Below are 27,524 nucleotides of genomic sequence, written 5' to 3'. Positions count from 1 at the left end.
AGTGTTTGGGAACACCTGTTCGAACCCTCAATCCACTTGGTGTCACTAGTGGCACAGAAATTACTCACTTTGCCTTAAAAAAAAAAAATAAATAAAAAACGGAACGAAATTGTTAAAAGTGCCTTAAGTCTGATGTACATAAAACAAGGACAAGTATTCCACTTGCGTTATACATTTTGCATGGATGACATTAAATTTAAAGCAGTCTTTAGCAAATCTCCTGTTAATTTCAGTAGGCCTAAAATCCCACCTTTCCTGCGGTCTTGCCCTGTCAGTTTTTTTTTTTTTTTGTGGAGGACAGCTCTTGGTGTTGATTATCACTGAGGAGAAGGTTATTCATTTACACCTTTTACACTGGTAATTATCCTCATTAAATCGAACCGGATTCATTCTCCTGATGTACAGCCAAGCCATTTGTGGAGATAAAAAATTAATCAGAAATAGCGACAGAAAGCAGATTATGTTTGATGAATCTCAATGAAAAGAAAAGCTGAGCTAGACATTTTCTGTTAGCACAGCCAAAAGGAAAATCTTAGATTTCTGGTTATGGGCTTATCATCCGGTGTTAGAATGCTGTTTGTGCGTGTGTGGATAATTGATGATGGCTGTCATTGTTCACAGAATGTGAAATGGTTTTACCCTTAAACTGATTATAGGAAAATCTTTCTATCATAGATCACCGTGTGTATGTTTAGACATACATTGTGTTTGTGTGGTCTGTTTAAAATCCAGATGTATGACAATGACTATGTATTTCTTGACTCCTTTGTTGTACTTTAAAAACATACAGTGGAGTCCTGCTTCAAATCACTGCTCACCTGCGGATGACCTCCAGAGTGAGATCTCCATCTCTGGAACAGCACTGACTCTCTGCCAATCATCTGTGTGTTAATTGAACTCAGAGGTTCAAAAAGCTGGCACCAAATGGAGGTCGGTAATATTAGGTAATTGGTTCTGAGGTGTAAGGGATGGAAATAGTCTTGATTACATTAAAGGCTTAATGGCTCCCAATGTGTCACTCAGTCAAAAGTTGGCAAGCAGGTGCACTTGAAGAAGATCCGCCACTTACAGTTTTGCTCACTGGTTATCACCAAGGACAACTGGATTATGAATTCATACATGGTGGATCTCAAATAAAGAAAGGGAAATTAAAATTTAGCAAGTATCATAAATTATTTCAGAGACACTTGGGCTAGATTAAATATGAGAAGAGTGTGGATGAATAGTTCCAGTCAAAACATTCTGTGTCCCAGCAGAAGGGATAAGGGATTTTAAGAGATTAAACTTTAAATTTGGAAAGCGATGTCTTTCTCATGAGGCAAGAATCAAGACAGATGGTCATTTTGTTTTTGGAAATTCACATTCTGCTTTTTTTCTTGCATGTTTTTATTTCTTAAATGTCTGTCAGCTCAAATAATCACTCACTGCATCATCTATTTATTATTCCCTTTGACTTTTTATTTGTTTTAATTATATTCTATTATTTTATTTTTATTGTTGATTTTATTTCTTATTGATGGCATAATTATTTTTTATTTTAAGCACATTGAATTAACATTGTGTATGAAATGTGCTTGATAAACATGTAATAACAATAATAGTAATAATAATAATAATAATTATTATTATTATTGTTATTTTCAAACTCAATCATTTATTTGTATTTTTGCTTTAGATATTTATTTTTGGACTTATTCATCTCAGTCTTGACCAGAGTTCACTAAACAGAATGATGTCAAGAAAGTGGTCTCTAGAAGGTAAATAAAATAAAATAATGCTTTACATTAATACCAGAGTCATCTTGGAAAACACATGAAACCTGCTGTTTCTATTTGAAAGCCAATATTTTCTTTACTTGAGAGTCTAATCCATTAATATATCACAAAATAATGTATTTCATAAGAGAATCTTCAACCTCATAATGCATAATTTAAAATTTTGTCCACCAAAATCATTTATTCAAACTAATTTTCATAGCAAAACTTTAACCAGTGCAAAAATAGGCTACACATTTAATTACAATTGAACAAATGTGCATTAAGCTCACAGAATCAAAAACAGTAAAATAAACGAAAATAAAAGAAAAAGACAATACCCCTTCTCCACACAAACAAACAATTCGATGCGACTCATGAAATCCAGAAATGTCTTAATCTGTGTCTAATATTACATTGGCATTTATAAGATGTTCTGAAGCGTTCCGTTTCTAACATGAAATAATCGAATCTAGTCAAGTCACCATTATTTATATACAATGCATATTGTGTCAAAGCTAGTTATCATTAATGTATATAAAATATAAAAAATGTGAAAAAGGTCAGTTTGTTTTGTATTTGAGAGAGACTCTCGCGTGCGTTGTGTGACGTCGCCGGTCACGTGTTGAGTGTCAGCTGTGTTGCAGGAAGTGAAGCAGTCATGGCGACTCCTGTAGCGTTACTCTCTGAATCTGTGCTCGGATGGTCTATTTTCACTATTGTTTTACTGGTGAGATACATGAATTATACGTTATGACTTGTATTTACTAGTATTACGTTGTTAGACGCGGTATTCCCGCGTATATTCTGTCTCGTTTTATCCTGCTTTGTATTAGTAACATATAGCACAAAATAGACCTGTCTAACTATTTTAGTTATATGCGTCATACCATACACCTGTTTATGTTTACTGTTAGGGTATATTTATAGACTTTTACTGAACTGTTTTACTACAGTTCGAAGAAATAGACCCTCAAATTTCAATAACATAGTGCAGTTCAGATTCAAGTACATGTAAATGAGTGTATTATTTAATTTTATTACCATAATTATATGGGTCACAAATATCTAAGCCACAAGTGATTGTTTTTATGGTTCATAGTATTGCAGATATGAAGATATTAATATACATTGATAAGTAATTGTAGGTTGACCCCCCCAATGGATCAAGAGGGGAGGTGTTCAGGAATTATTATTTTTCCTGTTCCATTTATTGGTACAGGTACACCTCACTTTTAAATGTGTAATTTGTTTTTATTCTACCTTGTCGAGGTGTTTAATTGAAGTGAGAGTCAGAGTCTTAATTTCCTAATTAAAGTGCATCCTCCTCAAGTTTAACAGGTGCAAAGCGAGCCGTATTTCCTGTTATATAATTGGTTCGGCGCATCCTGATTTAAATGCAGAGCGTTGGGTCATTATCTGACCAGCAATTCAGGCAGAATCTAATACGCATAGGGCTCTTAATTGATCCTGTCTGAAAACAGCATCCCGTAATCACAAGCTCATTTTAGCTGCGTCCTGAGAGCTTCTAGAGGATCGTGTTTGGAATACGACCTTTCACTCTGAAACAAGTTCCCGCTTTAAAGTTGGATTCTATTAGTTTTTGTTTTGTTTTTAATGAGATACAGCATAATGCATAAGGCTTCTAAATCTGTAGGCAAGTCTTTCCTCTTTTTTTCTAACTGAGGAACTATCGGCTGCTAGATCAGAAGTGCAATACAGAATCACATTTTGAGTTATCGAAATAGCACTTGTATGGCCTTTAAAGCATGTTATGAAAAGGCCAGCTGTATGATATAAGTATAACACACATTGGTTTGACACCAGAGAGATTTAGGCCTGTTAAAATAGTGTCACGCTACTGTAACACAATTATTACAAATGATCACAAATATCAGGCCTCTTGTACATTTTCTCACTAACACGTTAAAGAGCCAGCTTTTGTTTTTGTATATTTGTGATTATGAACAGGGCTTGACATATGGGTTGGTAGTGATTTACTTTTTAATTTTATTTTGGTTACTTTTTGTGGAATTTAGTATGATTAAAAAGTACGGTAAAAATAATAAAATGTGTTTTTTAAAGTGATATACATGTGAATGATGAATTTATGACTAGCTGATATCTCTAATATTCTTACCTGCCCTCTGGTCCAACTCGTACAAATAAAATAAGTAGTTTTTGTACAAGAGATTTGTACATAGACAGAATTAATATTTATCTACAAAACTAATTTTAAACATTTAATCCAAAGCCAGAAATCATGAAACTAATTTAATTGGATTATTTAGATGCAAATCTCATAGTGTCCCCTGTATCTTCAGGTCATCTTGGCCTTCTGCTGGGTTTATATTCGGAAATATCAGAGCCGGCAGGAGAGTGAGGTTATCTCCACCATCACTGCGATATGCGCTCTGGCCATTGCGCTCATCACATCGGCCCTTCTTCCTGTTGATATCTTCCTAGTGTCCTTCATGAAGTACCCCAATGGCACTTACAAGGTAACCATGTTCTTGTACCGAAAGGTTGTTTGTTGTTTGAACTCAGATCTGTGCTTTATTCAACCCTGAAGCTCCATTATCCATGTTCTTGATCCATTGTTCATTTTTTTAATTGTTCATAAGCAAAGTAATCAAAAGAGACTGAGAGCTCTTCACAATAAGTTATTTGGATGTCTGGCATGAATGCTATTAGTTTACTCTCACCACTTGTGAAAACAATGGCATTTCTTTCCTAAAACATCCCATTATTCAATCAAATGCAATAAGACGAGAGATCAATACTTCAGGTTTGAGTTCACAGACTGAATTGAACACATCTGTCTTTTACATTGAGACTCAAATGGTCTAATGAGACAGTGGTAACTATGGCAACTGAATGGCATAATTAATGAAACCACGGGCCCACCATTCTTCCCTACGGATAATGAATAATTAAGCATAGAATTACCTCCTCTGACATGAGATCTTTAATGAGTGCTTCACTTAGAACTTCCGTGTAACTTGGTTCCTGCATACACTGAAAGCATATTATGACCCAAGCCTGTCAATTTGTGAAATGGAAAAAGTACCCTTACCAAAAGTAATTTAGACAACTTTTGGAGGTCTTCTGAAGTCAAATGGCAGACTGAAATTTAAGATGTTATTCCCTGTTAATTTTGTGCTTTTCTGTAGCTCTCAAATCTAATTTGAACTTCCACATATTCAAACTTGTTTGCAATATATTAGAACAAATGGAATATTTGAAAATGTGCACAAATGAGATATTCTAGTTATGACGAAACTTAAACAATTCTATAGTATGGTTCCATATAGATGTCTTAAGATGCCTTTTTCAATCTGGATCGCAGCAATGTCTGCCTTTCATTCACTTTTTGAATAGGAAAAGCACCTCTGCATAATATCTTCTCTAAAATGAAAATCATAGGGGTTTACAACAACTTGAGGTTGAGGAAATGAATACAGTATTTGCATATTTGCGATAACTGTCCCTTTAATTGGAGAGCAAGGCCTGAGACTTTTAATTCTGGTATTTGTATTCGATTACATTACATTACAGCACCATTAATTTACGGATGTCTTTCCAGAACACATGGATTGTTGTATAGATTTGGGCAAGATATGAAGTTTTTTCCATTGTTTAATAGTCAAACATGTTTTGACTATCAACAGTTGTCCGCAGAAACAGTTCATCTAAATACATTAGAAATATCACAGAACACACCGGCAGTATATTCACCAGGCACAGTAAATCAAGTACTCAAGTGTGTGTTGTCCAGATTAAATTGAGATCTGCAGATAGTGCTGGCCTGGTTTTCATTTGAGATAATGAGCAGCCCTAGGATTGTTAAAAAGGCCTTGTAGAGGTCAAGACTAGATATAACTTTATCAGAATTAGACGAGATTCATTACTGGTTTCATTTGGTTAATTGGAAGTTGAGGGTTTTGAAGTGTTCTGAAGAAGACAGACTTGCTTGATCATATCAGAGATCATCTGACTAGGCGGAGGAGGTTAACCTAAAGAGATTCTCAGTGACTCTGTCGGGTTAATTGGATCTCTGATGAAGCTGCTGATCTTTCTGTATCACCCTTCCTTAAAACACTTCAAAATTCATATCTTGAGTTTTAGAGCACTGTAGTGTAATCTAGTGAATAGATCAGCACTATACACAGAGGTTATGTGAATTGGAGTGAAGCAGAGACTGTTTTATTCTTAACTTTATAGTCTGAAAAGTCCATTCAGAAAAAACTTGATAATACCAAAATGTGCAATACTAGAGCCGTTTTGTAAACAGATCATGTGTTTCATTCATACAATCAATGACAGCGCGAATATGCAAGTAATTTTAGGAATGTACAGTAAGAAACGTCAGAATACTCAGAATTAATTAATTGTTGTTAATTGTTATGAGTAGTGTGAAATATAAATCAAGATAATCCAGGCATAAAAAATGCCTAGGGTTAATTATTTTAAGTTTTAAAAGCCCTATATAGCAGTTTAAATATATCATTATTAGGTTTATAAGTAGGGTTTACTAAGGTAAACTTTTGCTCATGTAGATTTTTACATGTATTAAACATTTGTGAAATTAATATAAATAATTTCTCAAATTGTGCAACTTGTGAGTACAGTTGTGTGTTTATTTATGTAAGTAAGCCCTAATGTGGGGTTCAAATTGTTACATATTTCCAGATAATTCAATTGATTTTGAGCCACAAATAAGAGAATCACAAATATTTAATATATTGAAATGATAAAATAATACATAAAATAAGATATAAAAAAAAATCCACAAATATATTTTTATGTCACAAGCACAGCTTTGCCTGAATTAACTTTTGTGAAACTTCTATATATTTGTGGATCTCATTCTATTTATTTGTGAATTTTTGTAACTATTTGTGAATCTCCTTACATTTACACAAATCGATTCATCTGGAAACTTGCGACAATTCTTACCCTTACCCAAGCTATACAGGCCAAGAATATCCCAGAAATGCAAAGTTTTGCTATCGACTTGTATAAGCTTAGTTTGCCCTTGTTATATAGTGCAGAACAGTATTTATTCTAACTGTTCTAGGAAGATTACAGCAGATTCTGATGAAATACGCTCACCCGAATGGGTGGGAAAATGTCGTTTGATAATCGCTCTGAAGCTCGCTGTGATTCACGTCGCATAATAAATCAGGCAGACAGGTGCTTTTTGTTGTAGGTGGTTGAGATGGAAGGAGCCATCAAGTCTTGGATAAACACGTAAGATTATGGCAGCGATCTCCTTGGTTCTGGCCTTCCGGTAATCCGTTTTTCTGATGTGACGATCAAATGTATCTCTTCCTCCAGTCGAGTAAGCTGGCTTAATGGGCAGAGGAACCTTCCCGACTAAACATCTTCTTAATGCAGCCTGTGCACGTAGGACTCTGTAGGTTTATTTCTGTTTCTCTGCCCTAAAGAGATTACGGCAATGATTGACAGGCCTGGGTTTGGCTAATGAGGATGCACTCTCAAACGCTAAACTTGTCGCAGTGCTAGAGTTTTCTTGATAAATTGTTGTTAAATCAGGCTTGTTTTATTCTACACATCTTTGTTATTCTGTGGGTGTTCTCTAGAAACCCACAAAGCTGATCTGCTTAAACTAGAAGACAGATTTGTGGCACCTACAGAGGCCTCAAGAAGTATTTGTTTGAGATCCTGTCCCCTTTTTTTTAAATAGCCAATATGCCTCAAAAAAGAAAGCATATTGGACTTGGCATTTTTAAAAGGCTTTATTGTAAATAAATAAATACATTTAATTTTCAAACTTAGTGTTACTGTATTAGCTCATAATTAGATAATTTTGAGTGACTTAAGAGATCTTCACTACCATTCAAAAATTTTGGGTCAGAAAGATAAAATATATATATATTAATTTATTTCTTCAGCATAGATGCATTAAATTGATCAAAAGTGACAATAATGGTATTTATAATGTTATAAAACATTCCTGAACAGAATCCTGAAAAAAAGTGTTCATTTCCACAATAACAGTAAGAAGCACAATTGTCTTCAGCGTTGTTAATTATTTTAAACATTTAAACATTCTAAAGAAATGTTACATGAGCACCAAATCAGCATATTAGAAGGATTTCTGAAAGATCGTGGGACACTGAAGACTGGAGTAATGATGATGAAAATTCAGCTTTACCATCACAAGAATAAAGTACATTTTAAATATATTGAAATAGAAAACTGTTATTTCGTATTATAATAATATCACAAAATGTTTTTACTGCATTTTTGATCAAATAAATGCAGCCTTGGTGTGTGTAAGAGACTTCTTTCAAAAACTTATTTTCAGAAATATATAAAAAAAACAGAAATAAACATATACACCAACTTACATTAATGTATGTGTTTATTTGTTTTAGATATTAACAGAAATACCATGATGAGGAAATAATTCCATTTTTAGGTTGCCCATGGTTGTGAAATATCAGAGAAGTTTATTTACATTAGGGGTGGGCGATATGGGAAAAATATCATATCACGATTTTTTATAGAAATATCACGATTCACGATTTTTATCACGATTCTTTGTTAGTTTTACTATTTTGGTTTTACAAGTTGTCTGAGCATTACAGCCAAACTAGAAAGACAAAGATGCATGGCAGATATTTAGGCCAAAGTGGGCGAAGATAAAAATCTGTGTCATCATTTTATTTTTCTTATTAAAAAATAAGAACAAAGATACACATTACAAATACACATAATATACAAATAAAACAAACAGTGCTTTATTTCCAGGTACAATAGGTGTATTTAGCAGAGCATTCAATGAAATTGAATGAACAAATATAAAAATAAAACACTAGATAGACTGATTCCTAAAGCAACTGTATTAAAGATTTTCAGTCAAGAATAGTGAGTGATTTTTCTCTTTTGCGTTTTGTTGTTTTGTTAACGTTAAATGAATAGTTCCCCCACAAATAAATATTCTGTCATCTGTCTGTCAATTCTGTCATAATGTTGTATTTTTATATCATCATTTACTCAAAAGTTGTTTTAAACCGGAATGAGTTTCTTTCTTGTGCTGAACATTTATAAATGCTATTTTGAAGAAGGTGGAAAACCAAACAGTTGCTGGTCCTCAGTGACTTCCATAGGATTTTTCTTTCCTACTATCAAAGTCAATGTGGACCAGCAACTGTTTGGTTTTCCACTGAGTAAATAATGACAGAAATTAAATTTTAGGGTGAACTATCCCTTTAATGAGAGTCGACAGGATGTTTAGTGTCCTGTCCCTTTAAGAGCTGCACACATCTAATAAACAGGCACGCATCTGTTTCTCTCTTAACTATTTACTTTCATTTTAGAGATAACCAACTCAGTCTGTATGTAAACCTTGTGTGTTTTGACAGTATTAGCGCAATATATAACTTAGTTGAGTAATCAGGCGCTGTTAGACAGGCGTTTTAGTGCGCGTGCTTCAGGTGTATGCGCTCAGAACAAGCGCACGTCAGACCAGCGCGCGAATTAAACATTTAACCAGCAAGGCTTGTATGCAAATAATGTACTTTTGCGATCGCGAATAAGTGCAGTGTCCTGTCAGAGTAACTCTACCGCTGTATGTCGTGTTGTACAGTATATAGAGACGGCGGCGCCAGAACTGTATTTGACAATGTGCGCGGTAGCGCGATACTACGATATTTCTTCAAAAGCAGATCGTGGAGACATTTTTATCGTCCAAGATCAAAAATCGTCATATCGCATACCCCTAATTTACATGCTTGGAAAATTCAAAAATAAACCAAATCTTTAAAAGTAATTGAACATTCTATTAAAATATGTCAGCTATTACAGCTAGAAATCTCTCTTTGTGATTGTGATCTTTATGAAATGATTCTCCAATAATCACAAGTAATTGGTAACTTCATTGAAATTCATAGGGCAACATATATTTGTGAAATATCTCATTATGTCTCGACCTGTTTAGATTCAGAAAGGCTGACAGCAAGTATCCAACAATGGAATTATTTTTTTCTAGTGCTCGTGTAGCAATTGTGGGTTTGCTCTTTTGGCATGATGAAACGTTGAGTTATGAATGGAGTTCATCGAGAGAGAGAGAGGGAGAGAGAAAGAGAGAGAGAGTGATTTACTGCGGCAAGGCAGACAGCAATTCTCTCTGGCATTTGGATCTACTCCGAGAACCTGTGAGTCATCAAAGTGTCAGGTCACGTTTTTGATGGAATCTCTGACACATTGGGAATAAAAAACACACTGCGCTTGGAGAGCCACTTCTTTGTATCACCACTGTCCCATGGCACCATTTGAAGTTCTGTCATAAAAATCGTGTTTTACCTCACTGTATAGAACAGTATATTTGCTGGTCATATTTTTATCCTTTGAGATACATATCCTGCATCATATACAGGTGCGTCTCAAAAAATTAGAATATCGTGAAAAAGGTCAATATTTTTTGTCACTCATTTCAGAAAGTGAAACCCATGTATTATATAGATTCATTACTCATAGAGTGAAATATTTCAAGCCTTTATTTCTTGAAATTTTGATAATTATGGCTTACAGATAAGGAAAACCCAAAATTCAGTTTTCTCAGAAAATTAGAATATTACATAAGATAAATAAAAAAGGATATTTTAAACAGAAATGTCAGGCTTCTGAAAAGTATGTTAATTTCTATGCACTCAATACTCAATCTATGAAACTCAAATGTAAATATTCTAATATTTTTAGATACTGATTTTTGACTTATATCAGATGTAAGCTCTAATCATCAAAATTAAAACAAAAACCTTTTGAAATGTTTTACTTTACATGTAATGAATCTAAAATATATGAAAGTTCCACTGTTTGAAATGTTACAAGAAAAAACTTTTTCACTATATTCAAATTTTTTGAGATGTACCTGTATTGTACTGTATTATTATTGGTTGTGTATCTTATAGAGCAGTCAATTTAACATAATAATTTAGCATTATTCATTTACTATATGCAATATAGTAAATTCAGAATATACACCTCCTAAGGTGTACTATACACCTCATAATCATAAAACACCTGTTTAATGATATGGAAATAAAATAACAAATTAACAAAAGCCAGGTTTATGTCTCAACAGTAATATAATCTATTTTGAATTCTATAAAATTATAACATTTTAAAAGGAGCTCAGATATTTTATATTCTATTAATTGTGATAAATCAATCAGCAGTAATGTAATTCATTTGATTTAAAAGTTTTTTAATCAACTGATAGTCCTAAAAAAATGGTGCTATATAGCACTAAAAGTAGTTCTTTGGTTCGTAATCATAGGGCAACCGCTTTTGGTGATGTATAGCACCAAATCTTGGTGCTTCAGTGGTTCTTCAGCGGTTCTTCACTGGTTATTTGGCATGACTGAGGGGCTATATAGCACCGCTACCATATACACAACCTGTTAAGCTCCTGTATGGTTCTTCAGTGGTTCTTTGGGGTGATTAAGGTGCTATATAGCACCACTGCCGTACAAAGAACCTGTTAAGCCCCTTTAAAGGTTTTTTATGAGCCAAAGAACCACTGTTGGTGCTGTTTAGCACCATTTTTGTTGAAGAAATACAATGCAATATGGCACTTTATGGTTCTGCATAGCACTATTTGACAAAGGTGCTGTATAGCACCTTTAAAGATACGGTGCTATATAGCACCAAGAGTGGTTCCCCTATGATTACGAGCCAAGAACCACTTTTAGTGCTATATAGCACCATTTTAGCACTGTTGAGTGTATATCATGATTTGATTGAATGCATTCCAGTGTATTTTATACTTTTGTTTCATTGTTTTTTTTTCTTTTAATTCAGGATTGGGCGGCAAACAATGAGACCCGGCAGCAGATCGAAAACACAGTTTTGTACGGCTACTACAGTAAGTACTAAATGACACTATTTTGGTGCAGTAAATTTAGAAAATGTACCTTTTATGTACCTTCATCATCTGCCCTTATTGTTTGAGTTTCATTGTGTGAGGCGGCACAGTCCAGTCCGCAGCTCATCGTTAATGTCCATTCACTCGGGTTATAAATGAAGGCGCACGCATGATCTGACATCGGCCTACAAAAGCTGGCAGTTAAGTCGCTGGATGGTTTTATTTGTGTGGAACCGTCTTGGTCAAATTAAGCTAAAGTGAATGCAGTTTTCAGCTGAATAAATCTCTTGTCTGCGAGGCTAAGAAACCACATTAGTCAGAGACCTTTTCCGTGAACAAGGTCGGAAGAACATGGTTGAACCGTCTTTTTGGAACTGGATCCTCTCTTTATGACTTCATAGCATTAAATATGTCTCAGTGACATGTATGCATGCTTTAATTGAGTCCTGCATTGCTTCCACTTTAAATAATATCTTTTAGGAATGATAGGAGCTGGGACAAGGTAACATAAAATTGAGTTATGGCACAGTTGCTTGATTATCATTAGAGTTTGCGAACAGATGCTGCGCTGAACAGGCCGTCAGTAGTAGAGCGGCACGGCGTCTGTTGAGCAGTGCCAAATGCGCTAGAGACAAGCTGTCAGCCAAAACAAACCAGCCAATCAAAAACCCTCACTTCCATAGTCAGAAAAGCATCAGAAGATTAACAATGACAGTGCAGGTAGATGGGCCGCAAATCCCCTGTCCAGCTGTCGGCCTGTGTTCTCCAAGAACAAAACAATATATGATTTTATGCTCAAAACTGATTCGATAAGTCTATAAGATATACTTTGACAACAAAACTTTTGTTTTCGGGAGAACTTTGGGGTGCATAATGCAGGGAAAATATGCTGTTTTGAAGATAACGTGAAGCATTTGCAATGCTTTTACTGTAATATTTAAGTGAAAAAGAATATTCAGTATGAAACATCCATTGGGATTTGATTGCATCATGAAAAGTACAAATTATTAATGGTATAAAAAAGTATATTATGAATGGTTTTTGTTAAGGCTTAAGGCTCATGCTTATGAGTTGAACAAAGCCCTAACCATAAGTATTAAACATTGATGTTTGATGCATATTGTGCCACATTTCAACATGTGGCTTGTTGAGGAGTGTTTTAGGAGTGTTGTTTTTTTTGTTTAGATGATAAAATCTTCTAAACTTTTATTGAAAGAATAACCTGAGGTGCAAGAATATGTTGAGACTTATAGGTTTGGACCGATAAACAATCAGAACCACCGTGAACACCCTATTAATGTGCCAAGAACACTGTAGTGACTGCACAATAGCTTCCTTTTTTTAAGAAAATTCTAGTTGTTTAATGTGATGGTTCTGTAATTTTTAGTCACCTTCATGTTGTTCCAAACCTGTGCGACTGACTTTCTTGTGGAGAACACAAAAAAGATATTTTGTAAAAAATGTTTTTTTTTTTCTCAGTAAAGTTATTTTTGATACCACTGATTTTCATTTTAGAATTACGAGATAATTAAGTCATTAATTCAGAAAAACAGAGCAAAAACTTTTTTCATGAAAAATTCTCGTAATTCTGAGATAATTAACTCGTTAATTCAGAAAAACAGAGTAGATTTTTTTTCCTCAAGTGAATGCAATGCGCTTCCGTAGAAAGTCACTGTATCTTTGATATAATTCATTTCATCTGCACGGCCTTGGTTATGTCAGCAAAACAGAAAAGCGGGATGCAGAGAAAGTTTACATTTTAAAGAAAGTCATTAGGACTATGAAAACAACTGTTTGTTCCCTTCAGAACATAGCGTAGTGATGAATTGAGCACAATGAGAGCAGGGACATTCATTAAGACTGGAGCCTTGGACTGAAAACTTTTGACTTTGGTGCTTAAAATGATCTAATCACAGAGAAGCTGGAAAAAGCCATGTCTCTTAGAATAAAAAATAGTTTTCTTTCTGCTTTTTGATGTATTATTTTCACTACTGAGTATTGGTTATAAAATGTATAGTTTATGAAGATGAATTAAATTATTTATATAAAACAAAGCAATTGGCTGCTGGTGGTACACTGTATGTTAAGAACATAAAAAAAAAAAAAAAAATGAAACGGATAGCTGTGATTCTGTTCAGGCATCATGCGTGGAGGTGGGATAGAGAGATGAAAAACGAGATACCGGTGACTTTGAGTTTCTTAAGAAGATTGAGGATGGAAAGAGACGGCCGTCTGATGACGTGTGTGATTATGACTAACACAGCCTCGGCTGCAGAACGATCTGTTCACTAGAAAAATGGTTATAGGGTGCAAATACGTAGGCTTTGATGTCATGTGTGTGGAAGGCGCTGCAGAGTTATGGTTGTGAATAGGTGCTGTATATGTCTGAGTCATTCAAGAAACAGGTGACTTTTCAAGTAAGTTACTGTAAGATGTTTTCTTTAATACTTGTATCGAAAGCTTCTCAAAAAATATCTTTAATTCTTCTAAATTGCTTTGCCCTGATTAATAGACAGACATTAATATGCTGAAAAAAATATCAATATGTAATTCTTGATGAATTCAACTTATAGCATTTTCTGAATACCAGCTCTTGAACATGGCTCATTTGAAAAGTCATGATGTCATTTCCGCCTAATGATCCTATTTAAAATTACAGTTCAGTATTATTTTTAGGTAAATATGTGGTATGATGAGGAAGCCAACGTTCATGGACAAATTTAAAAAAAAAGTGTAAAAAAAAAAAAAAATAATAATAATTATATATATATATATATATATATATATATATATATATATATATATATATATAAAAAATATTAAAGAAACATAACATATCTTAATTTTTTTGGCATATGTGCCTTTTAAAATACATACTATTTGTAAAATAATATATTTTTAATAGAATAAGTTGAATTCATACATCAAAATCTCGCAAAATACATAATAGCAGATATTGTGCACTTTGTCAAATGTGGACACAAATGGCATTTCTTGCATGGAGTGACTTATGTGCGGTTTTCAGTTTCCTTCTTTTCGTTTTCAACATGCTACAGTCTTCGAGAGCGCTGGGGTTTATTCAGCAGAGATTTACTGTTTGCTTTTGTATTCCTGATGACAAATGTTTGTCTTTCTTTTCGTTTGCTCTCGAGCTCATCCCGTTGTCCTCGTGGGGATGGACACATAGAAGAACAACTGTCTCATCCAGGGAAACGCAAGCCAAGCAGGAGGAGGAATAGGAACAAATTTGAATCTTTTGCAAAAGTGTGGTGTCAACACCTCTCAAGAGCTCATCCAAGAAAAGTGCCTTTGTTCGCGGCAAAAGATGCTGCACGCTGCTTTTCCACCATCCGCCATTAACACACAACCATCTGAGCATTGGGTATTTGCATTAAAATCATCCGCTGCAGTGAAATCTAACAGTAATTAATAGATTGTCCTCAATCAATAGCTGCATTCTGCAAGCTGCTCCTGCAGTCTTTCACTCACAGGTCGTTATACTGCGATTAAGGTATGTAGATATTGTTTTCTCCACGGACATAACTGCAGTGCCTTCAAACGGAATCATCCTGCTGCTTTTTTTTCTTCCTCATGGTGGCATTTTCGTTGTGCTGCAGTTCTTGAATTAGTCGCATTGATTGTGCCCCCCCCCCCCCCCCCCAATCTCTGCATCATGTGCAGAAGAGATTTCCCAGCAGCCAGTAGGTGGAGATCAAGCTCCATCTATCACAGCAAAGCCGAATACAATACATTTGAGGAGACTGGCAGGTCAAAGCCTCAAAGGTTTCTTTACAAAGCAGAATCTGAGATCCCTGTCCGCCCATGTCTGTGCAAACGGAATAATTACAGCCCTAACTTCATCTCGCCGCAGTGTGTGGCGTTCACCACAAACTTGTCCTGAAGGAGGAAGAGATTGCTTTCTTCTGAAGCAGTTGGGCTCTACAAGACCTGGTTGTAATTATTTTATTGCAGTGCGGTGCGTTCCCTTTGTCAAACATGAACACGCTTAATGTCAGGTGCACAAAAATTTTGTGTTTGTTAGAGGCGTCATTCGTATCCCAACGCGAAGCCCTCTCAACATCCACTGACATGCTTAACAGCCCCTTCAAGAGCTTTTTGCTTGTTACAGCTGCTCAGTTTTAATCAAACTCTGCAGTGCTGTGTCATGTGTTAAACTGAAAATGGGTTTGTGCTTTGTGGAAGACAACACTTTACACTGTAATCACGTGTCAGCTTTCAAACCCTGAAACATCTTGGTTCAGCAAATCTGACAATGAACTTCATAAATCCTAGAAAAGGTCCACATTTCCACTAAGTGTTTGCAGACAGTCATAAATTTTCTTTTATGACTCTATCTTTTTAGAGTCTCTTTTGACATTGTACTGTTTATACAAATTCTCTCTCTCTCTCTCACACTCTTTCTCTCTATATATATACATACATACATACATATATATATATTACATGTAGTATAATAATACATATTTATATAAATAATCTTTTTATTATTGTTTACATTTATTTTATATTTATGTACGAATATGCTCTAGATAATAATAATATAATAATAGCATCAGTAATAAAAACAACAATACATATGTTTTTATATTTATATTTATGTACACACCTGCTCTGGTGTAAATTTCACACATTTCGTGAACTTTTTTGGACGATTAAGAAAGAACCCTGCACAGTTATTAGTAAATGAGACCCAGTGTGAGCATAAATGTGTTTTTTGGCTTGCTCTCTGTTCCTCGTGCATGTTTCAGCATCATCGCTAATGGAAAGTGCAAGTCGCTGGTGGCGCCCGACAGCAGCAAACACTGACAGATTGTGCATTTATTGAAGTGGGCAGCTGTGCATGGCGCAAGGTCCTTGAACCTGCTGAGATGAGAGCTCAGGCCAAAGCTTACACAGGAAGGATTCAAACGTCGCACCGCTCTGCCTGCCATTAACGCTCGGCCCAATTTCTGAGAGGCGCATCATGGTGCCTGTGCCTCGTGGCGGGGATTTTGATGATCAGGAGTGGGATGGTAAACCCAGATGGATTGCAGCTGAAGCCCCCATCCAAGACATCCCTGGAGATTAACCTCTTAGGTTAAGTAATTAAAGGGAAAATATATATTTGTTCAGATGGCTTGGGGCCAAGTCCTTGGGCAGCATTTCTATTTAATGTAGTGTTATTTAGAGTGGACAGCCTCTACCTTGAGGTTTGGCTGCAAAGTACAAGGTTAAGTGGAAAAGCATCCCTAAAAGTCCCTGGATACATCCGGTGTCTTGAGCTTAAAGGCTTCCTATCATCCAGCCAGGAGTATGTTAGCAATCCACGAGTTTGTTTGAAATGTCAAGACTGTTTAAAAGCTGAAAGCTTCTCTGAATTTTAACTTGAAGGTTTTTGAACTTTCATACAAGGATACCAGAAATGCTTTTGAGTCTGAAAGATAATCAGATCCAACTGGTGAGGAGTCAGTGAAGTGTCCACCTCTGCCCATTTAAATCTACATCTCTGGAAAATTAGACTAGGTGTTCGCTTCTTTGCTTGCTCTCCATCGCCTCTTTTCACGTCCTCTCGAATAAGTAAAGGCCAGAGTCAGTCAGGTGTGTCCTTGGGCAGAGTTCCTGGACTTAAAATGAATATAAAAGATAAAAGTGAGGTCATTTCCTGAACTGTGGATGTGCCTCACATCAGGAGGACAGCAAATCGTATGGCATCACTGAATTCATTTTGCAGCCAGATTAATAGCTCATCCATCTATCTATCGATCGTTATATTGTTATATCTGTTTTTAAATCTATCATTATAGCTGTCTATTGTTATATATCTATTGTTATATTTATGATTTTTTTTTTCAGTTTCAATTTGTTGTATTTCTACTTCTCTGCATTCAAGTTTGAAATGCAATTCAGAGTCTTATCTGCTTCAAATTCCTTGAATTGAAATGTAATTGAAAAGGCTTCCTCAGATCAATTCTGAATGGTGCAGAACCCTGATGAATGTAACCATATTTAGCACTCTAAAATAGGACCGTCAATCAAATTCTGCTGCTTTGTGGCTGTATCCTGAATATTTTCAATGTTCATGCAGTACTGATGTATAAATCCTCTAGAATTGCAACAGGTTTTTTTTCTTTTTCTTTTTTTTTGTCATTCACTACAGTGCTCGTAAAATTTCTAAATCCCTGGTAGCCCTTCGGGCAGGTACTCTTCAGATTTTGGTAGCCCGAAAATTACTTTAACTAGCCCAAATAAAATAAAGACCATAAATGTCAATCAAAAACATTTTCAATACACAAATATCAACGAATAAAGGAAAGAGTTTTATTTTACTATTTACAAGGTATCTGCAGAATTCTTAAAAATCAATTTAAGGCAATTTGAAAAATTATTTCTTATACCATTTAACGTATTTAAAAACCTTAAAAACTCTTCAAATTTAATTAATTCCTGTGAAGCAAAGCAGAATTTTTAGATCCTTTAGAAGTCATTCTAATATGCTGAATTGTAATCAATGTTGGAAACAGTTGTTCTGCTTTTTTTTTTTTTTTTTATTATTATACAGTATTTTTTGGGACCTGTGATATTTAAAAAAAATAAAAAGTTAAAAAGAATAGTGTTTAGTCAAAATAGAGATTTTGTTACAATATAAACTATTCAAATACTTTTTTATACTTTATAAAAAGTTTAAAGAAAGTAAAATAAGCTTTATTCAGAAAGGATGTGTTAAATGGATAAAATTGATAGTAAAGACTTCTATTGTTAGAAAATATTTCTATTTTGAATAAATGCTGTTCTTTTAAACTTTTTATTAAAGAAAAAAGTAACACAGGTTCCAAAAAAATATTATGCAGCACAACAGTTTCAACACAATAATAATAAATCAGTGTATTAGAATGATTTCTGAAGGATCATGGGACACTGAAGACTGGAGTAATGATGCTGAAAATACAGCTTTGATCACAGGAATAAATGCTATTTTAAAGTATAGGTATTAAAATAGGAAACCAATATTAGAAATTGCAATAATATTTCACTATATCACTGTTTTTTCTGTATTTTTGAAATGAATACAGCCTTGATGAGCAAGAGACTCAGTCAAAGACTCAAAAACAAGGTCAATTGTTTATCAGGTTTACAATATAGGCCTAACATAATATATTATCAAAACAAACTAGTTAAACTGATAGAATAGAATAGAAACTGAAGCAAAAATTAAGCTGAGATCTGCAAGTTAAATATAAAAAAAGTGAACATATGAATTCTTCTATAGCTGTCTAAACATCGTTATGAAGTACAGTTTGTACAATACTCTTGTGTGTGACTGTTAATGTTTCAGAGTTTTGTTACCCATCCTCCGCTATTTCCAGCACTTAATCAAGCCACTCTTCTTTAATACATGAGGATGTTTTATTTCACATGTCATTGCGTTTGCATTGTCTCTCGTGTTGAGCGCACTTCAACCATTGAAGTATTCAGTTTCTACAGCGACTCGTTTGGTGCATACCGTTCTCTTTCTATGAAACCTGTAAACCGCATTCACCGGTCGTGACATCAGCTCTATAGCGGTTTGCCCGAGCATTGCTATTCTTTCCCTTTTACTGGCGGCATTTAATCAAATTGCTTCCCAACTCATTTTTGTGTGCGCGAGGCACATTATTTCTTCTGTGAGTCCGCGGTGGAAGAAGAGCGCGCTCAGCTTAGAGGGAACACTGCGTGGGAGCCCTGTATTTAAGGTAGCCCGTCGGGCAGGGCAGTGATACATTTTGGTAGCCCGACTGGAAAACACAATAGCCCCGGGACGTCGGGCTAGCGATTTTGCGAGCCCTGCACTATATAAAGGGAATATTCGGCAAATGCTCCTTAATGCGGCCTTTGAATGCATATTTAAAGGCATGGGTTGTGCAGGGAATAAACTGTGAAATCAATTCAGGAAACTGTGTGGAGTGCCAGTCTTCAGGGTCTATGCCTTATTCTGTAACGTGTTGCATGAAGATGATCTTACCTTCCTTTTGTGCTATTTTCACATTAATTCACTATTCGTGACTTGTATTATGCCAATCGATGCCGTTTTCCCTTCTGTAAAGACAGCAAAGGAATTCCATCGAGTCTATGCACCCTACTAAGGGTACAGTGGTTTCTTTTCAATCAGATGTCAACCATTCTCTGCTGCAAAGTACAGATATTCAAATGCTGACATTTCTTTCTCTTAATTTTTTTCTTTCCTTGCTTTTAAGCACTTAAATTGCAAATATATTAATTTATTTATTTTGGACTTAACCTCCATTTTTAAATATTTTTTGTTAAACATATTGGTATTACATGAATTAAGTTCATTGCAGACTGAGTCTGAAATTCTCGTCCAAATTTGTTTGCACGTTAAAAAATCAATACGACCTCACGTTGTGTCAATAACGTTTACAAACTGCTGCCAAATCCGTCATCAAAAAATTGCACTGATAAAAATTCTCTGCTTGATTTACTTAAAAAATATGATGAATTCTTTTGCATAATTTTATTATGTAGATCCAACAAGACTAGTCTTTGTACAAACTACTTAATTTTTCTGTTTGTTGAAATAAAATTTGTACATAAAGTTAACTTAATTTTAGCATTGCTCTAGTCATTTTTGTGTGTGTGTGATCTACATAACTTTAAGAGTTCTAAATGTGTATTTTTGATTGAATCCAACTTAATTTTTACATTTCAATATTACAAATTTCAAGTGGGATCTACTGTTTTCAAAATTTGTTAGTGTATTTTAAAGTTACATGTACTCAAATTTTCTAATTAGCAACTGAGTATTATAAATGCAAATAGTAATGTTTTACTACTATAGTAAAAGTTCAACACTGGTACAGAATGCCAGTAGAATGTACTCATCAAATATGGAAATCTAGTTATTACATTACATTACATAAAGCTGACATTTTGGCCATTTGATAGTAAAAACTGACAAGGTCAGTATAAAACAAAGTATAATAAAATATATCCACGTCACAGGATGAGACATTGTTTACAATAGAAAATTGTGCTTCATGGTGGTGCTAGAAGAAAGCTCATTAAGTGAAAGTTGACAGGCTTTATTGTCTTCAGAAAAAAAAAAAAAGACCTTTACAGAATATTTTCTATAAAATTGCGTTTTTCAGTCCTGTACAGTAACATACTCTAAGACTTTAAAACAACACACTTACACATGTATGATCACGTATGAAAATGGAGATCTTCTAAGAAACCTACATTTCAGTTTCTTTGGGTAGCTTAGCTTACAAATTCACGTTGTGCAAAATATTTTCCATGAGTCATGCGTTTCTCGCTTCTTCACAGTCATGTTTCCTTCAAATGCTCATTAACAGACAAAACATGGTCCCTATATGAAAATGCAATAGTAGTTACTATTGAGAGTGCATTAGGAGAACCTGAGAAATTGAACCGTAAAACTTGTCAACAATGTCTGTATCGCTTTTAGGCCAGTAAGCTGATCTTGAGATCGTGAATTTTGGAGGACATGTTTTTGTTAACATCCTCCAGCTCCAGGAAGATCTTCTGAAATACCTCAAAGGTGTATTTAAGTTTCTTTGAATAGCTTAGCTCCAAGGCATAAATAAGGCCCATAAGGTAGGTGCAAGCATGTGCTACACTGGGAATGCAAAAAAGGACCTCTGCTCCCTCGATGGCTATTCCAGCTTGCTTCTCGAGACCTCCATCCCTGGCTTTGCTGACCACAAAGATGTTGAGTACAAATGAAGTGATGGCCTCTTGGATGGGTGCAGCATCGTCGTCAACACAAACCTGTGAAATATACCAGAGAGAATTTAACCTACTTTTTGTTTGCTAATGTGAAGAATGCATTTAGCTCTTTGCGCTCCCTCTGAACAGAAATCTGGGTGGGATTACGTGGTTGCTGTGGTAGTTTTGATCTATACACTTATGTACAATTTGTGCCCGAAAGTCACTCGAAGAATGTGCTGCGTGTTGTTGGGATTTGGGCGGGATTACGTGGTTGCTGTGGTAGTTTTGAGCGGTGTTGTGATTTAAGACAATTTTTTTCTCACATGCATTTGTCTACATTTATATACAATAACAATCTTGTGTGAACTGAAAAATATTTATGTGGAGAGAGTCATGTGTATATATGAGTGTGTATATTATATACATATATGCAATATGTATATAAGTGCAGTGTAAAACTTTCTATATAAATCAAGAAATACATTTGAAAATCTTTCAGTATACCTATGCAGAAATATAATTTCTTTACCCAGTAGTCCTTGATTAATTCCTCTGTCTTTTCACCAAGGTAGAGAATGAGGCCTCTGATCACAGTTTCTCTTCTGGACTCAATGCTGTTGTCCTACAAATATATGAAATATGGGATTATATTAAAGGGTTAGTTCACCCAAAAATGAAAATTCTCGAAAATTCTTTCGTTCATCTTAGGAACACAAATTAAGATATTTTTTATGAAATGTGAGAGCTCATCATGACCACTTTCAAGGCCCAGAAAGGAAGTAAAGACATTGTTAAAATAGTCCAAGTGACTACAGTAGCTCAACCTTAACTTTATGAAGCGACGAGAATACTTGTGCGCAAAAAAACCAAAAATAACGACCTTATTCAGCTATTTATTTTCTTCCGTGTGGGCCTCTGACGTGAGTTCATGAGAGCGTCACGACGCATGGGCGAGAACTGAGAAGATGCTGAAGATGACGACCTCATAGCCAGAAGCGTTTCACTGTCTGTTAACAAGCAGAGGAAGATGCGCACTGTAAATAAAACTGTCTTTGTAAATATGTCCGCAGATTTTGAACAATTTAGAACCATTTTAAACACTACATCGTGACCTAAAGCATAATCAATGTGGAATTCAAATAGCTTACATACACAGTATGTCCCCTGATTGTAAACAAACAGTGAAGCGCTTCCGGCTATGTCAGGACGTCATCTGCGTTCTCGCGCATGCGTCGTGGGGCTCTCATGAACTCACGTCAGAGTCCCACACGGAAGAAAATAAATAGTTGAATAAAGTTGTTATTTTTGTGGGGTTTTTTCACACAAAAAGTATTCTCGTCGCTTCATAAAGTTAAGGTTGAGCCACTGTAGTCACTTGGACTATTTTAACGATGTCTTTACTAACTTTCTGGCCTTGATAGATGCAATTACCAATCAGCCTATGGAGGAGTGAGACAGCTCTCAGATTTCAAAAATATCTTCATTTGTGTTCTGAAGATGAACGAATGTCTTACATGTATGGAACGACATGAGGGCGAGTAATTGCTGACATAATTTTCATTTCCGGGTGAACTGACCCTTTAAGTTAAAATTCTGTCAATTACTCATCCTCATATTGTTCTAAACCTGTAAGATTACACAAATTAAGATATTTCTGATGAAATCTGAGAGCTGTCTCACCCCTTCATAGACAGCAACGTCATAACCACTTTCAAGGCCCAGAAAGGAAGTATCGTTAAAATAGTTCATGTGACTACAGTGGCTCAACCTTAATGTGATGAAGCGACAAGTGGTTTTTCTAATTTTGTTGGACAATTTGTTGGACAGTCGTACAATACATTTCACTACATGTCGTACTACGTATGTATATGTATGTGACAAATAAAATTTGAATTTGAATTTGAATTTGAATTTGAATTTGAAGTATTTGTTTTTGTGTGCAAAAAAACACAAAAAGAACAACTTTAACAATTTCGTCTCTACTGTGTCAGTCTCCTACACGGGTTATGTAGTAAACACAGAGTTGTGCTTCAACACTGGCTTACTACTGGCCGACACGGTTCACGCAAGCACAATGATGCATGCATGTGATGCTGACGCAGGAGCTGGCCAACCAGAGGCCAATACTGAGCTGGCGTTTTGAAGTAGAACACGGAAAGGCAACGCTGTGTTTACTACGTGAACAGAATAGGAGACTGACATGGAAGAGATGAAATAGTTGAATAATGTCATTATTTTTGTGTGCACAAAAAGTATTCTCGCTGCTTCATGGCATTAAGGTTGAGCCACTGGAGTCACATGGACTATTTTAACGATGTTTTGACCGCCTTTCTGGACCTTAAAAGTTGCAATGACGTTGCGGTCTATGGAGGGTCAGAAAGTTCTCAGATTTTATCAAAAATATCTTAATTTGTGTACCGAAGATGAAAGAAGGTCTTACGGTTTTGGAACGAAATGAGGGTAAGAAATTAATGACAGAAATTAAATTTTTGTGTGACCCTTTAAGTACAGATATCGGAATGCTACAACATTAAAGTAACAGCTACAATTTTAAAAGTACATGCCTCATTCATGATTTCAAGAGTCTCATCAAGTTTCTTCCCAACAGCTCCTCCCTTCCTCCTGTAGAGTCTCAACAATTTAGGCGTGTATTCGTCCAACTTCCCAAAGAATGTGGACTGTAGTGGCTTCAGTGTGATCCTCTGGAATTCCTCCTCGATCTGAGAAAGAGACCAAGAAAGATGGAGAGACATCATGAGATACTGAAAGAAAAGAATTAGAGACACAGAGAAACAGAATACCAACTAGAAAAAGTAACCCTAGAAATACACTAAGAACGACATTTAGGTGGCCTGATGTCTGGGATGCTACACCGGATGAGAGCTAATTTAAGTGCATGGTTTCAGTTTAGTTAAGTTAGCAGCTTAGTTTCAGCAAATTCCACACTACTCCTAAGTCACTTTTTTACAGGACTATAAATTTACTCTGTGAAAAGCAAATAAAAAAATTAAAAAAACAGGACAACTGGACCTTTGCCAACTGAGTTATAACTTTACCCCCAGTTTCCTCACTACAATAAATGTATTATATAATTTAAATATAATTTATTGAAAGTTACTTACCTTTATCCAGTGTAGCCTACTTGTCAGGAGAGTCACCTGGTAAGGACACAGTGTTATGGTTAGTAACTGACCAATGCATGAAACCCAAATCATAGCAAATCATTTAACTATAACTATAATTAAAAATAGTTTCACATTTTCTTCTCTCCACAAACACTGCAGGTAGTTGACCTGCCGATCAGACAGCTAATTGTCTTCAGTTTCATATGAAAGGTTTCTTTGTGTTTGTTTTTCCTCGGAGCTCAGGTGAGAAAGTGTACAGGGAACCGCGTCATGCAGAAGGCAGCTGTAAACCTCTAATGAGCGATCTAACCATAGACCGTACAAACTACCGTCCTAACTAACGCAAACCACGAAGAGAAACAGACAGAGCGCGCTCTTTCAGCTCTTCAGATCGGTGGTAAATGGAGTAACTTATGCATTCTGTATGACCAAATAGTTTGAAAACTAAATCGATATTTCTACAAATGCGCGCACGTTTGGATAGCCTAGGGCCGATTTAAAAGATTGTTGTTCCCATCAGTCACTTAAACACAAAAACATATATTTTTTAAAGAATAAAATAAGACCCAGATAAAAAAAAAAAAAAAACGACGTTACACTACATTATTCATGGATGTTCTAAAACTCCACGTGCTTACACTACGTTAACTTGCATGCCTTATTTTATTGCTGCATTCTAATGTAAGCTTCAAATAACACTACAACAAACTATTTTATCTCCACTTGCAAAGTTTCAATTAGGCCTACCGTTACATGTAAAGCAACTATAGCCACCTACCAGGGTAGCCACATGGTAGGCCTAATGCTAATTAGAAAATCCACGTACAACAATCTTCAATTACATTTAAAGCCTCGTTTTTGTACAACAATTCAAGAACTGTAAAGAATGTACCAACCCAAGTAACATTAACTGTTAATTTGCTAACTTTATTCTTACCTTAAGTTCAGTCCGCGTCTTCGTCTTCGTTTGAATGCAACGAAACAGGAAGGGGGAGTTTTTTTTGTACCGAGTAAATACAACAAGGTATTGTTTGTTGTGCGTGTGTACCTAAAAAGCTTGGCTGGGATTACTTAGATTAATTTTGTGAAGGAAAAAAATACACATTGTTTTGTGTTTTGAACAAATGCAGATTAATTCAAAACTAGATATATTAATGTAAAGATACAAACATAACATTTTATTGTTGATATCACGCATTTTAATTACTTAACATTTACATCCACTCAGATTTACTTTTTTCAGTGTGGGATCAGGTTCGTTTTTCTGCTTTTTCACATCCGTAACAAGCATTTTGATAGGAAAGGATGACGAATATGAAAAAATAAAAAAAACGCATACAACAATTTCGGACTCAGTGTGCAAGGTCCTTTACTTTGAATTGAAATTAATTCTAATTTCTTACATTTAAATTTGTGCAATTCTACCTTCTTTCTGCTACCATAATATCAAATCAGTTCAAATTCAGGAAATCAATTGGAGGTTGAAAGATGCTCACAATTCAGTTCTGAATAGCGTACAACAATGTTTTATACCCTTACTTGCAAGATGTGGTGTCATGTCTTTCTGTGAGTCCATGTCATTTGTTAAAGCTATTATTATCCTACTTGAAGGTTACATCTCTGCTCGATTGAAGAAGCAGAACATTATTTTTGCATTCTGTTTGCATTGGTTTGATAGTAATATGTGCTCTGTCACAGTCTCTTCCTGTGAAGATCACTGAACACCAGTCTCTCCAGATGCAGCACTGTATTACCATCAGTATTCTTGCAGTGCTCCTGTCAGAGAATGTTTGGCCCCGAGAGGTCAGTGCTTCTAACAGCCCAATACAATTGAAAATTATTGCCTGTGCTGATTTGTAATCCGACAGGCCCCACGTAGGCCAAGAGGCTTCGCAGACTGCTAATTTTCAAACTGGTGACAATCAGTTCCAGGTTCTCTGGTGAATGAGTAGCCGCTTCCTTCACATAAACCACCTGTGACATCTGGGCATGTTTGGAGTTTAAGTGCGTACCTCCAAATGGATAGAGGAAATTTTTGAACGAACCTGCTTGACCTTGTTTAGTGTTCAGTGTTTGGCCACCTGCCCATATAAAAGACTTCTTGTGATGAGAATCCACTGCTTTCAACTGTTAAAAGATTATTCTGGGTTAACTACAACTCAGATTATTTAGATTTTTCTTACAGGTTCTAAAAACAAAAGATATAGGGCCAGTTTTACTAACAGCTTGCGTCAGCGCAAACCGTCTTTTGGCATTAAAATAATACTGTCAGGTTTAACTAAAAACATTTGCACTTGTCAAATTACTGGTGTTTGCGGCATTATTTAACGCCCCAAAAAAGCATGTCTTAAACTATTTTGCGCTTGGAAATGGCTGCAATTTGTTGCTAGGACGAGGCACCGCAGAGATGAGATAGTGTGTGGTAGAAGGGAGAGGATTTTTTCCACACGTAATGTATTTGGAATTCAAGAGGAACACGAAAATATCGTTTGCCAAGCCATGTTATTTTTACTTTGCTTCAGGAAATAAAAGGCCACTTAGAACCCTCAACTAGGAGTCACGCAATACCAGGTCTATCAAAACTTCTTGCAACTTCTAGCATTTTTTGGTTCTTTTCAACAAACTATGGCTTCTATATTTCTTTATTTGCGACTGCTATAATTTGTGCTGTGCTTGGTATATATGTGCGTTGGTCAATATGTAAATGAGATGTTGTGTTTGTGTTCTTTAATTTGAGCGTTGTTAGTAAATCACCCGCAGAAATTTCCACGCCCATCGGTGCTCTTTTGGAATTGCGCTCTCATGCTAATTTGCCCTGTTTAGTAAAATTGGCCCATAGAGTAATGCACTTACAATGGGACAAGTGATAACATTTATTATATTATCAATATTGAATACAATTTTTTTGTAGTGTACATTTATTTATGGGATAGATTTCCATTAATCTACATGTTTTCTATTATTTTTCTAAACTGATGGTGCAATCTAAATATATTTCTTTAATACTTGTAGCTTAGTGTT

The 27,524-nt window shown here is 35.4% G+C and overlaps 2 protein-coding genes across 2 annotated transcripts in view; one reads left to right on the top strand and one right to left on the bottom strand.

Moving 5' to 3' along the window:
* The first annotated feature begins 2,384 nt into the window (after window positions 1-2,384).
* Window positions 2,385-27,524, top strand: part of LOC306884637 (lysosomal cobalamin transport escort protein LMBD1) — a 93,742-nt gene continuing 68,602 nt past the window's right edge. Inside the window, exons 1-3 of the mRNA XM_079440693.1 lie at window positions 2,385-2,484; window positions 4,079-4,255; window positions 11,589-11,652. Of these exons, the coding sequence (XP_079296819.1) occupies window positions 2,416-2,484; window positions 4,079-4,255; window positions 11,589-11,652 (310 nt within the window). The 5' untranslated portion in view covers window positions 2,385-2,415. The remainder of the gene's footprint in view (window positions 2,485-4,078; window positions 4,256-11,588; window positions 11,653-27,524) is intronic.
* LOC306883820 (uncharacterized protein) lies at window positions 20,715-26,486 on the bottom strand (the record flags this gene model as incomplete). Its single annotated transcript, XM_079439311.1, has 5 exons — window positions 20,715-21,438; window positions 21,908-22,000; window positions 23,943-24,098; window positions 24,501-24,566; window positions 26,370-26,486. 5 exons carry the CDS (start codon window positions 26,484-26,486, stop codon window positions 21,112-21,114), a joined length of 759 nt encoding a protein of 252 aa, XP_079295437.1. The 3' UTR covers window positions 20,715-21,111.

Source organism: Barbus barbus (genome assembly GCF_936440315.1).
Source record: "Barbus barbus genome assembly, chromosome: 18".
NCBI lineage: Eukaryota > Metazoa > Chordata > Actinopteri > Cypriniformes > Cyprinidae > Barbus > Barbus barbus.
The sequence above is the reverse complement of the archived record's forward strand: the minus strand, read 5'-3'. Positions and strand labels throughout refer to the sequence as shown.